General features: G+C 47.2%; 1 protein-coding gene across 2 annotated transcripts in view; it reads left to right on the top strand.

Moving 5' to 3' along the window:
- LOC106613712 (fibrillin-2) overlaps nt 1–18,889 on the top strand; it is an 89,643-nt gene that overhangs the window by 3,186 nt on the left and 67,568 nt on the right. For both annotated transcript variants that reach the window (XM_014216250.3, XM_014216249.3), the window contains exons 3-6: nt 5,320–5,402; nt 5,662–5,775; nt 15,388–15,483; nt 15,562–15,657. In XM_014216250.3, coding sequence (XP_014071725.1) covers nt 5,320–5,402; nt 5,662–5,775; nt 15,388–15,483; nt 15,562–15,657 — 389 coding nt within the window. The remainder of the gene's footprint in view (nt 1–5,319; nt 5,403–5,661; nt 5,776–15,387; nt 15,484–15,561; nt 15,658–18,889) is intronic.

An 18,889-nucleotide genomic window follows, 5' to 3' on the forward strand; every position in this document is an offset into this window, starting at 1 on the left:
TGTCCCTGCTTATGGTTCCCCTTGCACCCCAACGCAGGGAAGGGAGTATTCAGATCGTTCTGGGGGCCACGACAAGGGACATTTGTTTCACTTTCGCAGGTGACAAAACAACAGAACTCATGGCAGAGCGAAAAGGAGGGAGAGAGAGAAGGAAAGAGAGAGAGAGAGCTAAGCTATCATGGAATGAAATAGTATTAAATTACAGTGCAGGACCTGGGTAGGGTAAAGCACACATTGGACTGACTTGCTGTTTTCTTAAATGTTCGGTAATGATTCGCGCTGCACAGAACAAACAGACGTGTCTGCGTTGTCAGTCAGTGAGATTAATTTGGCAGCCATTGGACCTCTCTGCCGGACATAAATGGATCCCCTGTATATCGGAGAGCCAAACAAGTCTCAACGGAGCCATTTTGTCTGTGAGCCAGCTAGGGACAAGGCCACTTCAGGCCTGACCTGTGTCACATTCACTCTGTGGTTGACTTAGACACACGGAGTGGGCTGCTCTGGTCTGGCAATCTTATCCTCTGATCTACTCAGTGCAGCAGAACTGTGTTGCATGGCGTCAAGATTAGATTAGATATGAAATAATATTGCAGCGAATGCAACAGTTGCACAAACTCGTGCTGTTCCCATTAAACGATTGCCTTAGTTTTCATGGCGAGTAACATACCCGGTGGACTTTTCCCATCATTTTGTTCAACTCCACCATTGTTTATAGAGTAAAGTATTTGCACCCAACATATAAAGATTATCCATGCCCCCCCCCCCCCCCCCCCCCCCACACACACACACAACATAATGACATTAACATAACATTGGAAAGTCTTCCGTTACACATTCTGTACAGCATCAGATTCCCTCTGGGAGAGAGATTATGTTAATGGTGGTCATTACACTTTGTTGTGTGAACAGTGTTTATCTGCTGACTGAATGCTCCACATACCAGGGTTTCAGACTCTACTGTTGCTGGTCTGTTGCTGGACTGGCTGATGTTGAGTGAGTCTGATTTATTGACTTCCTAGGCAGAGTGCAATTTGGCATCTACACATGGGTGGAATCTGATCATACCATGGGACCTCCTCAATTACCTTGATACTATACTGTCCTGGGACCTCCTCAATTACCTTGATACTATACTGTCCTGGGACCTCCTCAATTACCTTGATACTATACTGTCCTGGGACCTCCTCAATTACCTTGATACTATACTGTCCTGGGACCTCCTCAATTACCTTGATACTATACTGTCCTGGGACCTCCTCAATTACCTTGATACTATACTGTCCTGGGACCTCCTCAATTACCTTGATACTATACTGTCCTGGGACCTCCTCAATTACCTTGATACTATACTGTCCTGGGACCTCCTCAATTACCTTGATACTATACTGTCCTGGGACCTCCTCAATTACCTTGATACTATACTGTCCTGGGACCTCCTCAATTACCTTGATACTATACTGTCCTGGGACCTCCTCAATTACCTTGATACAATACTGTACAACCTGGGAGGCTCTGTAAAAGTGGTGGGCTCTAGGTTGAGAGAGAGGGATGGGAGAGAGGGAGAGAAAGAGGGAGAGAGATGTGGAGCGAGGGAAAGTGAAAGAAATAGTGAGTTTGTGGCTCATAACCAGCCATGCCAGAAAGAACGAACGAAACAGCCTTTCAGGCAGGCTAATAAGGTCTACTGCATGTGAAAAGGGAGGGAAGAGGTCCAGACTGGGACTTCTAGGCAGCCAAAACTCAGCTCAGGGGAGATGCTTTGGACGTTCACTCACTTGGTAGTCTTTCTCAAAGTAGAGAAGTGCATTCAGCCGCTCAGGTTCCTTCCAAGGTAAATTGGATGGGGTACTTGCTCTCCCCAGAGTTTGCCCTGGCACATGCCTAACCCATAAGAAAATAATTCCCATATTCTAGAATGTTCCGGTTGTTCTCTCCAATAAAGCTATAGATACATCAGCTGGTATTTTGAAGAGGAGAAGAGGAAGGAAGGGCAAGCTCGCAAAGTCTGAGAGGAATATTTGGAATGTATGAAGGATGACCCATTTTCCTGTGTTTTTTATGGATTAGAGTTTCTTTCATTTTTTTATGTGTCTGCATTTTATGCATACATTCAGGCTAGACCTAAAAGACAGAACCTCCGTTTCAAAAACTCTGCCTATCGTTATAGTTTATCATAAACATCGTAAGTTTGGCCATAATTCACATGGGCCTCATAAAAAAAAACGAAGAAAAAACTTGGACAATACACTTGATGGTTATTCTTACGGAGAACAATTATGCCCATTCGGACTTTGTTTGGCCCATGTACACCGCCCTCCCTCGTCCTGCTCCCTCTAAACCCACTAACCCAGAGAGTGAGAGGTATGTACAGTACCAATCAAAAGTTTGGACACACCTACTCATTCCAAGAGTGTGCAAAGTTGGGTGGCTACTTTGAAGAATCTCAAATATAAAATTTATTTTGATTTGTTTAACACTTGTTCGGATACTACATGTGTTATTTCATAGTTTTGATGTCTTCACTATTATTTTCTACAATGTCGAAAATAGTAAAAAATAAAGAAAAACCCTGGAAATGAATAGGGTCCAAACTTTTGACTGGTACTGTATCTCAGCCCCCGTCTACACCAGTACAGTATGAGCTCAGGGTTCAAATTAGTCAAGAGAGAGTCAGGCCAACTTTAGCTAAGAAAAAAACATTCTCTGGCGTTTTTAGAATTAACACTAAAGCAGGCCAAACAACTTCCCAGAGTTATGAAGATGAAGATGAACTCAGCGTATCCTATCAGCTCCAGATCTGACAAAGAAGCAAGTCCAAATATGTTAGGGTAGAAAAGGGTAGCAATCTACCGACAGGGGGTCAAATGCCAGTGAGCTGACCTCTGACCTTTACAAGGGTTTGTAGCCCCCATCCCCCTTTTCCCAGTTGGATTACCTCCTCCAACTGACCTAAAGTTGTCCTGGCCTAAAATCCAGTCTGTGGTCTTTACAGAACCCCATCGGCCCAGCTAATTTCCCACTAGTCCCAGCATGGCCCCTTCTGTGCCTCTGAACTGTCTGGCTCTGACCTTCTGTTCCCCTGGAATCCTCCATGTGAAGAGCCTCTGGCACTCTGTCTCATAACTGTTGAGTTTGCACTTTCTAGCCAGGAGCCTGTGGCCCCCAGAAGGCCTCTAGATTATATGTTGGTCTGTAAGATCAAAGGACTGAGAAAAAGTCAGAAGATCTGGTCCGTTTGAGGTCCTGTCGTGTCTTTCACCATCTTACACTATTAAACAAGAGGGAACTTCCTAGAGAACATAGACGCAATGAAATGTTTCTTCTGAAAGCCTTTGAGCTCTAAACCTTTGGAAAACACCAGGTTAAAAGTATTTTCCTTACAGTTGGGCTCAAAGTATTTCACTAGGGTTATACCAAGTCCCATTTGACCTCATTGATAGCAACTTTTCCAGTTCCATACCATAGCTGATGTATCTGAAATCTAGAACAATCTCTCAATCTAAACCAAGGGGGTTTTAGGTCGCAATAGAATGTGCTTTTGTTTTGGGGTTTTAATATTTCTCCTGGCTACTGTGCTGCGTGCAGTCATCTTTGTTTTATTACTATTAATGAGCTATAAGGAGAGCGCTATGGGCCAGGAGGCTACATCAAAGACTTCAGCCAGCTAATCCTCTTTAAATTGAGTGCTGAAAACAGCATGACGTTTCAATATTGAGGCAAATCCCCAAGGCTTAACTTCTCTGTACTCTCCTCCTGTAAGGAGGCCGGGGTTAGCCTGAAGGAGAGCGCAGGAACAACAAACCCAGCCAAACCGATATGTGTGGGATTACTGGGTTGACCCTGGTTTGGCAGGGGCATGTTGTCAATTGGCGTATCCAGGTTTCAATGAGCGCAGGGGTAGCTAACCTGTGTAGAGAGATGATTGACTGTAGCATGCAAGCAGTTTTGCGTCATTAATTGTTGGAATGTTGCGCTCTTGCGCTGTTCGTGTATGTCAAAACAGCATTTTTCAAGCCCCCTCAAGATTTGTGTAGGCCTATGACCCAAAGGTGCAGCCCCCCATGGGTTCGCCTCTGGTTGCTAGTGTTGCCCCTTTCTCTGTGTCCATATCTGCTGCTCTGTTTTCTGCTCCCTCCTCCTCCTCCATCTCCTTAACATAAACCTGTTTTCCTTTACCTCCTACTGATCCCTCGTCCCCTTCCCTAAATTCTGTATTTTTTTACCTCCTAACCTTCATTTCATTACATCTCTCCTTTCCCCTCCCTTCCTCTTCAATCTCTCTTTCTATCTCTATCTCCTTTGTCTCTGCCTCGCCCTCTCTTTCTCCCTTACCCTTTCCAATCCTCCTTCTATTCTCTTGCTCTCTCTCCGTCCCTCGCTGTCTCTTTCTCCCGCCCTTCCTCATTTTCTGTGTTTGTGCCATCTGGTAATGCTGTTGGAGGTGTGCTCTCCTTTCTGTTGTCCTAAAGATCCAAACTTCAGCTGCTCTAGTCTGTTCCCAGGTGACTGACAGACACCGGTTAATGTCTAGGATGGAAGAGGAGACGGTCAATCATGTGTTGCATGAAGGAAAAGTAGATGTTCCCATAGTTACGGATGCATGTAATCCATCTAGAGCAGCCCTATTCCACTGTTTGCTGAGATTCAGTTTACTATAGCTCTCTGTCAATTCCACCCCCTGGTTATAATATTGTCCTACAGGGTTGGATGAATTCCAAAGGGAAATGCATTACGAAGAGCTTGCTTCACCACCACTACAGTAGATCGTATACATTACAGTGTTGCCCTTTCATTCGACTCTCTGACTGAGGTCTGAGTCACTACCTCTGTAAGGTAGTTAGAGTACTTGAGGCCAGGTCCGTTATGTGTGGATGTGATTGGAATGGTCCCTCAGGGGGATGTTGTAGCTAATCTGGAAGACCAGTCAGTCGCTCTCTGAGCTGTTTGATGACTCTTACATGTGTCAGTGATCAGGGCAGCCTCCTGTCCAATCACCTTTTTTTTTTAAAGCCTCCCGTTCAATCAGCAGGCAGAACTTGGACTCCAGGAGGTGCAGGACTTTAGCCAGAAGAGCAGAGACCAGGGAGGCTTAGAGAAAGGGGTTTATATATATCTGCTGTTTCTTGGGAAGTTTACATTAAGTATGTCTAAAAACAAACTGGTATTTTCGTTGGAGCTGTTTAGAGTGAAAGCAAAGGTCGCCAGGGTCTGTGAGCGCTTGGAAAATAACTCATGCCCATGTGTGTTTGTTGAAGGATTTGCTTAAATTATATTGGGGCTCTGTTGAGTATTGAGTTTGTTTCCCCTGTCTTGCAGGCCCAATGTGTGTGGCTCTCGCTTCCACTCCTACTGTTGCCCTGGCTGGAAGACTCTGCCTGGAGGGAACCAGTGTATTGTCCGTAAGTACCGAGCCATTATGGCCACAATACCTATAAACTGAAAGTCAGGTTGCCTCTGCATTGGTAGTCTATAAAACCCCTGTATGAATCAAATGAATCAAATCAAATAGAGCTTTCCACGAACTTATCAGAAAGTGCTTAACAGAAATCTGTGTGCAAAGAGTAGGCCAAGAGGAGAGCTCAGTCCATCCTCTTGTGGCTGGCTGGGCCCAAGTTCATCTAGAAATATATTTGACTTCTCTTCTATCTCTCCTCCCAGCGATCTGCCGTAACTCGTGCGGTGATGGCTTCTGTTCCAGACCCAACATGTGCACCTGCGGCAGTGGCCAGCTCTCCCCCAGTTGTGGGGCCGGAGCCGGAGCCGGAGCCGGAAGTGAGTCCTAACACCCAGCACCCTACATCTCCCAACCCCACTCCCAGCAACTCTCCAGCAACCACCCAATACACCCCAACACCACCCAATACACCCCAACACCACCCAATACACCCCAACACCACCCAATACACCCCAATACCACCCAATACCACCCAATACACCCCAACACCACCCAATACCACCCCAATACAACCTAACACACACAATGGACCACCACAGCTATAGACACTCTAAAGATCAGACATCCATGTTGGCACCACCAAATGTTCCATAACAATATCCCACTAGGCACAGACAACAATTCAACATGACGTGGATACAACGTTGATTCAACAAGTGTTTGCCCAGTGGGACCGTTCCAATTTGCCATTTGCCACCCTGGCCAGACCCCCCCCTCCCCAGAGGGCTATAACATGTCAGGGTAATGCTGCCTCAGAGACAGCCTGCCCTGGTTGACAGCCTCCAGCCGCTCCAGACTCAGCCTCCAGGTCAAAGGGTTTGGGAGGATTAATGCACACGCCTGGGGCTCCAAGCCTAGCCCACTGAGGAACAGTTTTACAGCACTTACTGAGTGTGTGTAGCATGCTCACCTGCTTGGCTGGGCTGGGGCCGACTCGTCAGTCACGCCTAGCCCTTTCAGGCCCCCGTACACACACACTGAGCCCTGAGTGTGGGCCGGTCCATCTGGCCCTGAGGTGTGAAACAGGATCTACTCCACAGTCCACACACACTGGTCGAACGCCCCAGAGAGGCCAGACGCCAACTTTATGTGCTGGGAAAACAGTTCCCGAAACCGGGGTATGAGCGGCTAACGTCCCCCCATAGGCTGGATGTTGGAGACAGGCCTCCAGCAGAGCCAGAGCCAAGTGATGGGAAACGGTATAAAACAGTATGAAGTCATTTCCCTCAGCGAGAGAGAGGAGCTAGAGGCAGGAGCTTCCCATAGAGCTGTAGCAAACTGATTGTCACACTCACTGCTTCTGCGCTCTTACAGGGGATTTATGGCCTTTTTACACACCTACCTTACAGTATTGGGATTTTCCAGGTCTGGCGTTTGTTTTGTCCTCTTTTTTCTATTCTAAACGAATCATTTTATTGTTCCGTTTCAACTTTCTAGGCAAACGGGCCAGAAATGTTGTAGTTCAACACTGTGAGTTGTGTCTATCATTAAAGACCGTTCTCTCTTTCTGACCTTCTGGAAGATTTAATGGGATCAAGGGTCACGCAGGTTAATGACTGCAAAGATTAAACGTGGCATAAATACACCCATCAGCCAGCTCTGGGAAATGACTCTGACAAAGCGGTTGCACCTTTCATACAGGTTTCATACAGGTCAGCGGTCTGGCGCTGGGGAGTTTCTGTCCAACAAAGCTATGTTAGATCCATCCTGTACCGACCAATAGACACATTAAAACCTGGTCTGTCTAGATCAATCCTCCATATGTTCTGATACTGTAGGTTGACCTGGGATTCTATTTCACTGGGGGTGTTCAGTTTTCACTATGGTTCTCAGTGCATGAATTTAGTTGGAACACAGAAAGCTTTAGACACCTACTACAGTAACTTGCAGGCCTTTTTAAAGGTCACATTTTTTATCTCAATATCGAATCATTTCTGGGCAAAAATTAAGTACCTTACTGTCATTGTTTTTTTATTAAAATCGTCAAAAATGTACAAAAATAGTTTCTTAGCAGAAGCTATTTCTCAAGCAATAATTTTGCTAGGATTGCCTGGGAGGGGTCTGAGTGGATGGCCTAATTGGAGGAGCCTAATGGGAGGGATTTGTAACCAGAAAACGAGCTGTTATTGGTATAGAGGAGGAAAACTCTCTTTGTTAGTGGTCTATTAACTTATACCGCCTGGTGATGTCATCAGGCGGTCCAAAACCGCACCCATGCAAAACAAGCAGAAATTTCAGGCAGATTTTTCAAACAGCTCTTACACTGAAAGGACATTATCATAACTTTCACAATTTAACAGTATTATTCCAACCTCATAGTGTGGAAATATGTATAAAACACAGGAAATCACGTTTTTGAATGCATTGCCCCTTTAAGTGAGATGCAATACTGCTTTGGGTGACTCTACAAACTAATGCGCTGCAGTTGACAAGCTTAAAACTAAATGGAGACCTGTTTTGAAATACTGTCAATTTCCCTCTCCTTAATTACACCCGGTCTCTTGAAATGTAGTCATTGGTCAGGTTATTGATAGCACTTTTATGTCTCAGAGGCCACATCTGGAATGTAGAGGTCGGAACAACTTGGAAGAAATCAGCAGCATGTTTTCGGTCAAGCTCTTTATAAACTCAGCAAAAAAAGAAACGTCCCTTTTTCAGGACCCTGTCTTTCAAAGATAATTCGTAAAAATCCAAATAACTTCACAGATCTTCATTGTAAAGGGTTTAAACACTGTTTCCCATGCTTGTTCAATGAACCATAAACAATTAGTGAACATGCACCTGTGGAACGGTCGTTAAGACACTAACAGCTTACAGACGGTAGGCAATTAAGGTCACAGTTATGAAAACTTAGGACACTAAAGAGGCCTTTCTACTGACTCTGAAAAACACCAAAAGAAAGATGCCCAGGGTCCCTGTTCATCTGCGTGAATGTGCGTAAGGCATGCTGCAAGGAGGCAGGAGGACTGCAGATGCGGCCAGGGCAATAAATTGCAATGTCTGTACTGTGAGACGACTAAGACAGCACTACAGGGAGACAGGATGATGGACAGCTGATCGTCCTCGCAGTGGCAGACCACGTGTAACAACACCTGCACAGGATCGGTACATCCGAACATCACACCTGCGGGACAGGTACAGGATGGCAACAACAACTGCCCGAGTTACACCAGGAACGCACAATCACTCCATCAGTGCTCAGACTGTCCACAATCGGCTGAGAGAGGCTGGACTGAGGGCTTGTAGGCCTGTTGTAAGGCAGGTCCTCACCAGACATCACTGGCAACAACGTCGCCTATGGGCACAAACCCACCGTTGCTGGACCAGACAGGACTGACAAAAAATGCTCTTCACTGATGAGTCGCGGTTTTGTCTCACCAGGGGTGATGGTCGGATTCGTGTTTATCGTCGAAGCGTTACACAGAGGCCTGTACTCGGGAGCGGGACCGATTTGGAGGTGGAGGGTCCTTTATGGTCTGGGGCGCTGTGTCACAGCATCATTGGACTGAGCTTGTTGTCATTACAGGCAATCTCAACGCTGTGCGTTACAGGGAAGACATCCTCCTCCCTCATGTGGTACCCTTCCTGCAGGCTCATCCTGACATGACCCTCCAGCATGGCAATCCCACCAGCCATACTGCTCGTTCTGTGCGTGATTTCCTACAAGACAAGAATGTCAGTGTTCTGCCATGGTCAGGGAAGTGCCCGGATCTCAATCCCATTGAGCACGTCTGGGAAATGTTGGATCGGAGGGTGAGGGCTAGGGCCATTCCCCCCAGAAATGTCTGGGAACTTGCAGGTGCCTTGGTGGAAGAGTGGGGTAACATCTCACAGCAAGAACGGTCAAATCTGGTGCAGTCCATGATGAGGAGATGCACTGCAGTACTGCAGCTGGTGGCCACACCAGATACTGACTGTTACTGTTGATTTTGACCCCCCCTTTGTTCAGGGACACATTATTAGTTAGTAGTGACTAGTATTGGACATATACTGGACTTGGCCATAACTAGAACCATAATTAGCACCAGAACTAGAGCCATGACTAGAACCAGAACTAGAGCCATGACTAGAACCAGAACTAGAGCCATGACTAGAACCAGAACTAGAGCCATGACTAGAACCAGAACTAGAGCCATGACTAGAGTCATGACTAGAATCAGAACTAGAACTATGACTAGAACCATGACTAGAACCAGAACTAGAGCCATGACTAGAACCAGGATCGGGTCACCGCCTTGATGTTGCTGGACAACACCCTGTCGTTCTCCACCAACATCAAGGCGGTGACCCGATCCTGTAGGTTCATGCTCTACAACATTCGCAGAGTACGACCCTGCCTCACACAGGAAGCGGCGCAGGTCCTAATCCAGGCACTTGTCATCTCCCGTCTGGATTATTGCAACTCGCTGTTGGCTGGGCTCCCTGCCTGTGCCATCAAACCCCTACAACTCATCCAGAACGCCGCAGCCCGTCTGGTGTTCAACCTTCCCAAGTTCTCTCACGTCACCCCGCTCCTCCGCTCTCTCCACTGGCTTCCAGTCGAAGCTCGCATCCGCTACAAGACCATGGTGCTTGCCTACGGAGCTGTGAGGGGAACGGCACCTCCGTACCTTCAGGCTCTGATCAGGCCCTACACCCAAACAAGGGCACTCCGTTCATCCACCTCTGGCCTGCTCGCCTCCCTACCTCTGAGGAAGCACAGTTCCCGCTCAGCCCAGTCAAAACTGTTCGCTGCTCTGGCACCCCAATGGTGGAACAAGCTCCCTCACGACGCCAGGACAGCGGAGTCAATCACCACCTTCCGGAGACACCTGAAACCCCACCTCTTCAAGGAATACCTGGGATAGGATAAAGTAATCCTTCTAACCCCCCCCTTAAAAGATTTAGATGCACTATTGTAAAGTGGTTGTTCCACTGGATATTATAAGGTGAATGCACCAATTTGTAAGTCGCTCTGGATAAGAGCGTCTGCTAAATGACTTAAATGTAAATGTAATTATTCCATTTCTGTTAGTCACTTGTCTGTGAAACTTGTTCAGTTTATGTCTCAGTTGTTGAATCTTGTTATGCTCATTCAAATATTTACCCATGTTAAGTTTGCTGAAAATAAACGCAGTTGACAGTGAGAGGACGTTTCTTTTTTTGCTTAGTTTATGTATCTTAATCCACGTGCTATAGTTATATGGCTGTGTGTTCATGTCCAGGCATCGCATTTTTTTAGCCTTTGTTTATAAAGGAAATCCTATTGAGATGACCCATCTCATATTCAAGGGAGACCTGTTGCTTATTGTTATTTTTATTAGCATTTATTTAACCTTTATTTAACTAGGTGAGTCAGTTAAGAACAAATTTTATTTACAATGATGGCCTACCAAAAGGCAAAAGGCCTCCTGCGGGGGTGGGGGCTGGGATTAAAAATAAATATAAATTAAATAAAAATATAGGACAAAACACACATCACGACAAGAGAGACAACACAACACTACATAAAGAGAGCACTTTGTTACGACATGGTTCCGGACAAATAAATGAATATAGGCAATATAAAGGACTATTGACCAATAGATCTGCTTTGCTGTGGCAGGATCAGTCCAGTCATCTCAGACCTCTTCCCATAACCATAATTACCCTCTAATGTCCGTGAACACTACCTCAGAGTCCCTCAGAAACAGCTGTCAACTAACGGGGTCCATACAGGCTCAGCACAGCTCAAGTCTTGGAAGGTGGTATTATATACCTGTTGATCTATGACACAGACAGAAGAGCCCCAGAAAAAAAGCTTTGGCTTCCATTCTTGGAAATCCTAATCACTGCCACAGTTAATTTATTCTGGATTCCTAGCACAGATTAATCCACAGATTTTAGTTCTGGCATAAATGTTTTTTCAATGGAGATTCTCCATTGAGCATGCTTTTTATTCCAGGACTAGGCTTAATCTGTATCCGGTAAACCAGCCCTATTTGATGTAACTTTACTAATCAGATGAAATTGTGTTTACTGAAGTCCGTAACTGAAAGATGGAAATGCGATTCTGCCAAACTCACCAGACTCCATTATAACATAAGCCAAATTGATTTGAAATGGCGATGAAAAACGTGATGCTGTGTATCGTTTCAGACACGGTTCGTCAAAATCTCAGCTCGTGTATTTCACAGCATGACATCTCCATAGTGAACATGATGTTGACATGTCACTGATCCCAGGAGCTGTGTATAAGAACAGAACAGAACACAGCCATGAAGTCCCTCAGTGTTCCATCCCCACCACCACTAGTTTACCTCCTGTAAAAAAAAAAAAAATTAAACACACAGATGTGGAGGATGCAGGCCGACCCACAGGGCAGCCACACAGAGGTGCATTGTGGTTCATGTTCTGTGGGACCCCAACCTCCTGCATGTGTGGCATTCTAGGCACCGGTCACAGGAATGTACCATCTCTCCTCATCTGGGGGTGGGGGCTGCTGGTCTAGCCAGTAAGATCATTCCCCCTTCCACCCCCTCCATTTCCTCCAACCCCCGTTACAGAGAAAACACATGAACCCCATCAACCCTAAACGTGCTGTAACACTAAAGTTCTGTAAACTGAGTCTACAGCCATGTCTGATGTTCTTCCAGTCCCCCCCCTCGCCCCTCACTTTGTGACCTATTTAGAATATTTTTTCTGGAACGGATGAGAGACATTTGAAAAATTGACGAATTCTCCCGAGCTGCACTCTGCTCAGATGAAACGTTTGCATGATTACGTCATGCTAAAATTGTGTCCTCGCTAGTTGTTTTCCCCCTTGCAGTGCATCGAGGTTCGGCGCTGCAATCAGTCAAGAGAGTCATTTTTCATGTTTCATTTCCCTGTTGGCCTGAGAGATTAGCCTGAATGCTGTGGGAGTTAAACGATATGGCCCACTGCCCTGGAGCTCTGAGTTGAGCTGAGGTTAAGTCTGGGGAGAAAAGATCGGTCTTCCCCATGCCGTGCAGACCCGTACACAAACCCATAAACCTCTTGTCCAAAGGTATTCACGCTAATCCATCACTAAGTGTCTGCACGAGACGCTAGCCAGGCCTGGAGTCAGACTGGGCGTTAGCTAGGTTTTCTGTGTACAGTCAGTCAGAATGGTACTACTGGGTCATTTACAGTAACTGGAAGTTCTAGAAAAACTGTATAGGCGAAGAAGAGGTCCAGGAAATCCAGTCATGCTGTATCCCCTCGCCACCTCATGAATCACAGCCTGTAAAGAAAGAGAGATGAATTACAGTAATTAAAGATGGCAGCAAGCTAGAGAAAGAGAGATGAATGGCAGTAATTCAAGATGGCAGCAGGATAGAGAAAGAGAGATGAATGGCAGTAATTAATGATGGCAGCAGGATAGAGAAAGAGAGATGAATGGCAGTAATTAATGATGGCAGCAGGATAGAGAGAGAGAGATGAATGGCAGTAATTAAAGATGGCAGCAGGATAGAGAAAGAGAGATGAATGGCAGTAATTAATGATGGCAGCAGGATAGAGAGAGAGAGGGGGAGAAGGGTGTTCCAAATTCCAATCAACGGCTTGCATGGGCATCATGTACTCTTCAACGCAGGCTGAGTAGAAACATAGGCCTCTGCCAGAATCAATTACTGTGGAAGTAGTCTCATGAAATGTTCTACGTTTTTAGGGAGACTGACTAAGCCCTCTCATTTTATCACTCTGCTATGGGCTGGTCTCTGCTGTAGGCTGGCTGGTCTCTGCTGTAGGCTGGCTGGTCTCTGCTGTAGGCTGGCTGGTCTCTACTGTAGGCTGGCTGGTCTCTGCTGTAAGCTGACTGGTCTCTGCTGTAGGCTGGCTGGTCTCTGCTGTAGGCTGGCTGGTCTCTACTGTAGGCTGACTGGTCTCTACTGTAGGCTGGCTGGTCTCTGCTGCAGGCTGGCTGGTCTCTACTGTAGGCTGGCTGGTCTCTGCTGTAGGCTGGCTGGTCTCTGCTGTAGGCTGGCTGGTCTCTACTGTAGGCTGGCTGGTCTCTGCTGCAGGCTGGCTGGTCTCTACTGTAGGCTGGCTGGTCTCTGCTGTAGGCTGGCTGGTCTCTGCTGTAGGCTGGCTGGTCTCTACTGTAGGCTGACTGGTCTCTGCTGTAGGCTGGCTGGTCTCTGCTGTAGGCTGGCTAGTCTCTGCTGTAGGCTGGCTGGTCTCTGCTGTAGGCTGGCTGGTCTCTGCTGTAGGCTGGCTGGTCTCTGCTGTAGGCTGGCTGGTCTCTGCTGTAGGCTGGCTGGTCTCTGCTGTAGGCTGGCTGGTCTCTGATGTAGGCTGGCTGGTCTCTGCTGTAGGCTGGCTGGTCTCTGCTGTAGGCTGGCTGGTCTCTGCTGTAGGCTGACTGGTCTCTACTGTAGGCTTGCTGGTCTCTACTGTAGGCTGGCTGGTCTCTGCTGTAGGGTGACTGGTCTCTGCTGTAGGCTGGCTGGTCTCTGCTGTAGGCTGGCTGGTCTCTGCTGTAGGCTGACTGGTCTCTGCTGTAGGCTGGCTGGTCTCTGCTGTAGGCTGGCTGGTCTCTGCTGTAGGCTGGCTGGTCTCTACTGTAGGCTGGCTGGTCTCTGCTGTAGGCTGGCTGGTCTCTGCTGTAGGCTGGCTGGTCTCTGCTGTAGGCTGGCTGGTCTCTACTGTAGGCTGGCTGGTCTCTGCTGTAGGCTGGCTGGTCTCTGCTGTAGGCTGGCTGGTCTCTACTGTAGGCTGGCTGGTCTCTACTGTAGGCTGGCTGGTCTCTGCTGTAGGCTGGCTGGTCTCTACTGTAGGCTGTAGACTGAGTGTCTCTGTCTGTCTATTTGTCTCAGAAAGGCTCTGTCTGTCTGTCTGTCTGTCTGTCTGTCTGTCTGTCTGTCTGTCTGTCTGTCTGTCTGTCTGTCTGTCTGTCTGTCTGTCTGTCGAAAGCTTGCTGCTTTGAGTTCTAAGAATGCTGCTCCTCCAGGATTGAAGCTTTCAGTTCTCAGCACATTCCCATCTATAGGACACAGCTGGCTCAACTTCTAGCCTCCACAGTCTGTTTGATTAAACTGTAGCTGGAGTGTGGCCTGGGCCTTGTGTGGCAGTACAGTGCTCAACAATAGACTAACACAATTCGGTCTACACAAATACAGCCCAGACGTTTCTGTTGCAGTCGAGCGCGCTACAAAAATGTAATAGTAAAAAGTGAGTGTTGATATAGTTGAGTTAAACTGAAAGGCTGTCATAGCCCAAGTAGCAGTATGTAAAAGACAGTCAGTACCCAAGTGTCACTACCAGGCATTGGACTAACTGTTAGTCGTTGGCACAGGTCTGATACTAGACCTTGTTACACAAATATGGAGTTGAACTGTAACGGTGTTCCAAGTTAAACCGAGCACCTGGGGGGGGGGGGGGGTGAAGTTCCCTTTGGAGGTCATTGCTTGTGTGTGTGTGTGTGTGTGTGTGTGTGTGTGTGTGTGTGTGTGTGTGTGTGTGTGTGTGTGTGTGTGTGTGTGTGTGTGTGTGTGTGTGTGTGTGTGTGTGTGAGTTGAGGTTCTTGGCTAGCAGTGGCAAGTTTTTCCCGGCTGCGTGTGTTGACCCCTGTATGTGTCCCACAGTGCAGAGCTGTAACGTCAGGTGTGTGTGTGTGTATGTGTCCCACAGTGCAGAGCTGTAACGTCAGGTGTATGTGTGTGTGTGTGTCCCACAGTGCAGAGCTGTAACGTCAGGTGTATGTGTGTATGTGTCCCACAGTGCAGAGCTGTAACGTCAGGTGTATGTGTGTGTGTGTGTCCCACAGTGCAGAGCTGTAACGTCAGGTGTATGTGTGTGTGTGTGTGTGTCCCACAGTGCAGAGCTGTAACGTCAGGTGTATGTGTGTATGTGTCCCACAGTGCAGAGCTGTAACGTCAGGTGTATGTGTGTGTGTGTGTCCCACAGTGCAGAGCTGTAACGTCAGGTGTATGTGTGTATGTGTCCCACAGTGCAGAGCTGTAACGTCAGGTGTATGAACGGAGGCAGCTGCCAAGAGGACTCCTGCTCCTGTCAGAAGGGCTACACCGGCAACCACTGTGGACAGCGTGAGTATCTACCTATCGTGTGTTTCTGTCCAGCTGTATCAGAACCCTAACACACCTCTTCCCCTCTCCTCTCTGTAGCTGTGTGTGAGAATGGTTGCCAGAACGGAGGGCGCTGCATTGGGCCCAACAGATGTGCCTGTGTCTACGGCTTCACTGGCCCGCAGTGCGAGAGAGGTAAGTCTTCCCACTTCACCCCTACTGTAAACTCATAGGTCTGCTCATAGATGGTTACATTATTGACACAGGACCCTGGTTCATCCCATAGACCCATAGGTCTGCTCATAGATGGTTACATTATTGACACAGGACCCTGGTTCATCCCATAGACCCATAGGTCTGCTCATAGATGGTTACATTATCAACACAGGACCCTGGTTCATCCCATAAACCCATAGGTCTGCTCATAGATGGTTACATTATCGACACAGGACCCTGGTTCATCCCATAAACCCATAGGTCTGCTCATAGATGGTTACATTATCAACACAGGGCCCTGGTTCATCCCATAAACCCTGTGTCTGCTCACAGGCTGGATATGTAGAGCTATTCAACGACTCTTGGAGGATAAATTGAAGTTGACAGAGGAATGTTTCTTGATATTTATTGTTCAAAACCAAAGTGTTTGATGTGTGTATAGGGATGGGCAACTCCAGTGTAGATCAGTGTTTCCCAACTCCGGTCCTCCAGTACCCCCAACAGCACACATTTTAGTTGTAGCCCTGTCAAAAACACCTGATTCAACTCAGGTGTGCTTGTCAGGGGCAATAACAAAAATATGGCATGTTGGGGGTACTGGAGGACCGGAGTTGGGAAACACTGCTGTAGGCCTATAACTGAAACACATTGTTTTTTTTAACACTAAAGAAGCCGCCTATCGACCTCCATCGGTTCTTTAAGAGTTGATGAAAACCTCTAACAGAAAGACACATTATCACAACAGTGGCTGGAACTCTGACTGAGAGACGCCACACAATCATGTGGCGACACAGACTACACCCCGCTTTATCACAACACACCTACCAGTGCTGTGGAAGATAGTGAGCCAGGAACTTTAGAGGCTTTGATCTCTCTGCATACATGAACTTCATATCAGTCTAGACATAGTGTGACCGTGGTGTGACTGCATACAGTAAGTACATACATACAGACACGGTGGGGGTCTGTCTCCTAGACTTTACCAGGGACTGTAATCTGGTTGTCTAGTTTTGTGGATAGTGGACTCCCTTCTGTGAAGGCTAAAGCTAAGATGAATGGTTAGGAAGAGGCAAGAGGAGGGGCTATGTCACTCTGGGGCTGTATCTCAGTAGGGTCTGGATCAATGCCATTTCAATTCAGTCAATTCTGGAAGCGAGCTGCAATTCCAATTCATGGGTCAAAAGGTCCTCAGAGAAAGGGATCTGCGTTTTTCAATGAATAAATTGGATTTCAGCCCGAAATGTACCGACAGACTTGCCCCATAGTGTTCACAGACCTAGTGTGGCCTCCAGCTAGACCCAACAGCCCAATGACTCGATCCCTTCCCCTCACCTAACCCACCTCTCCCCTGGCCTCCCCTTTCTCCTGGAAAACACAACACCGGGGGCGGGGGGCTCGCAGAAATCTGGCAATAAAAAATACGGTTCTCGCTCCACAATACGGTTCTCCCTCCAGGAGTGGAGCGAGGGAAGGAGGGAGGGATGGAGGTAGAGGCAGGGGGTAAAAGTAAAAATGGATTCCCCAGCTGTGTACACAGAGCCAGGCGCGGCCAAACAAAAACAGTCTTGAGAGAAGGGAGACCACCGGACCCCATCAGCCCTCCAGCAAACCTCCCACCGCCTCAAAGTGTGTGGCGCTAACCTGACCTCCTCACTGTGTCCGTTGAAAATATGACCCGCGTCCGTCTCTCCGTCAGCCCTTGCCGAAGTCTGGGAGAGGCTGTAAAACCATCCCTCTATAGCCTCCTCAATCATCCACATCTACCTAAAGAGAGATGTGCTTTAATTCTCACATAAGCCCAGGGCTTCCTTAACTCAGTGAGAATTGACATGTCATTATTACCAGAGATTTTACTACCCTGTCCTGTGAAGACGTCCAGCTAGATAAATCTTTGACTCTCCAAGGTTGCAATTAGTGGTTTTTGAAGAGGTGTTACGGTAAAACCAAGCCCGGAGGTGCTTTGACAGTACATTACAGTTACAGTAGGTGTGGGTGTTTTCCTGTCGACCTACTGTCTATGAGTCACAGGGAAAGCTGCTGGTCTAATTGGTTTCTCTGTCAGGGTTAGGCGCAGAGGAGTGTGTGTGTGTGTGTGTGTGTGTGTGTGTGTGTGGTGTGTGTGTGTGTGTGTGTGTGTGTGTGTGTGTGTGTGTCACTGACATGCTGGTTGAGCATGAATTACAGTGGACACGTGACAGCCACTCGGGCCCCTCTCTAATCAGCTGAGTTTCCCACCATCCCCAGCCTCCTCCAGCCTGCAGCTGTCCATTCTGCAGCCTGGAGCACCAAGCCCTCTCATTACGAAGCAGCTGTATGAATGCGGCAATGGGGAGTTGTTCTGCTCACATGTCCAGTGTATCTCGGCCCATTAACCAGGCTCAGGTCCAACAGTGAACAGTATTACTCTTATGGGCCCACACAGTCAGTCCAACCCAACCCAGCCCAAACAAAGTGAGAGAGCTGGGAGAGAGCTGGGAGAGAGCTCAGGACGATGACGAGGGGATGGAAAGGGGGAAGTGTTGCTATTTCTGTCCTCATGTAATCTGGCAAAGGCTCCCCCAGTGGAAGGGAAGGGTGTGTCCTCGGGAGAGAAGAGTGTCATTTTTCTGCTCCATAGAGACCTCATAGAATGGGACATGCTGCCAAAAAGAGAGACCTGTAACTCTGTAATGAGTACAGTACAGTAACTCCATCTTATCGCCATGTTATGCCTTTTATGTTGTTTTAATGACATCGCCATGTTACGCCTTTTATGTTGTTTTAATGACATCGCCATGTTACGCCTTTTATGTTGTTTTAATGACATCGCCATGTTATGCCTTTTATGTTGTTTTAATGACATCGCCATGTTATGCCTTTTATGTTGTTTTAATGACATCGCCATGTTATGTTTTGTGTGTCATTGGAAATGTAAAAAAAAACACTCTGGCTTTTTGCATCTGCTTTTCATAGTGGCACTACATTTTGGTACTTCTCCCATAAACAAATCAGAAAAGGACCTCATAAATACATTTGTGAGTGGACCTAAGAGGAACAGTGAAGGGTAGCCTTTGATCTTGTCTGATGGAAAATCAGTTGAGGTCCGAGAAGCGAGAGTCCTCTCAATGTACCAATGGAGTCCAGAAATGTCCTACTAATGTTACGCGATTTAGTACAGTAGTAGATAAGGAAGCTTCTTTAGTAGTATGTCTACTTTTAGCCTGGGTGCCTG

The sequence above is a fragment of the Salmo salar genome, chromosome 10 (genome assembly GCF_965601325.2).
Source record: "Salmo salar chromosome 10, fSalSal1, whole genome shotgun sequence".
In the NCBI taxonomy this organism is placed as follows: Eukaryota; Metazoa; Chordata; class Actinopteri; order Salmoniformes; family Salmonidae; genus Salmo; species Salmo salar.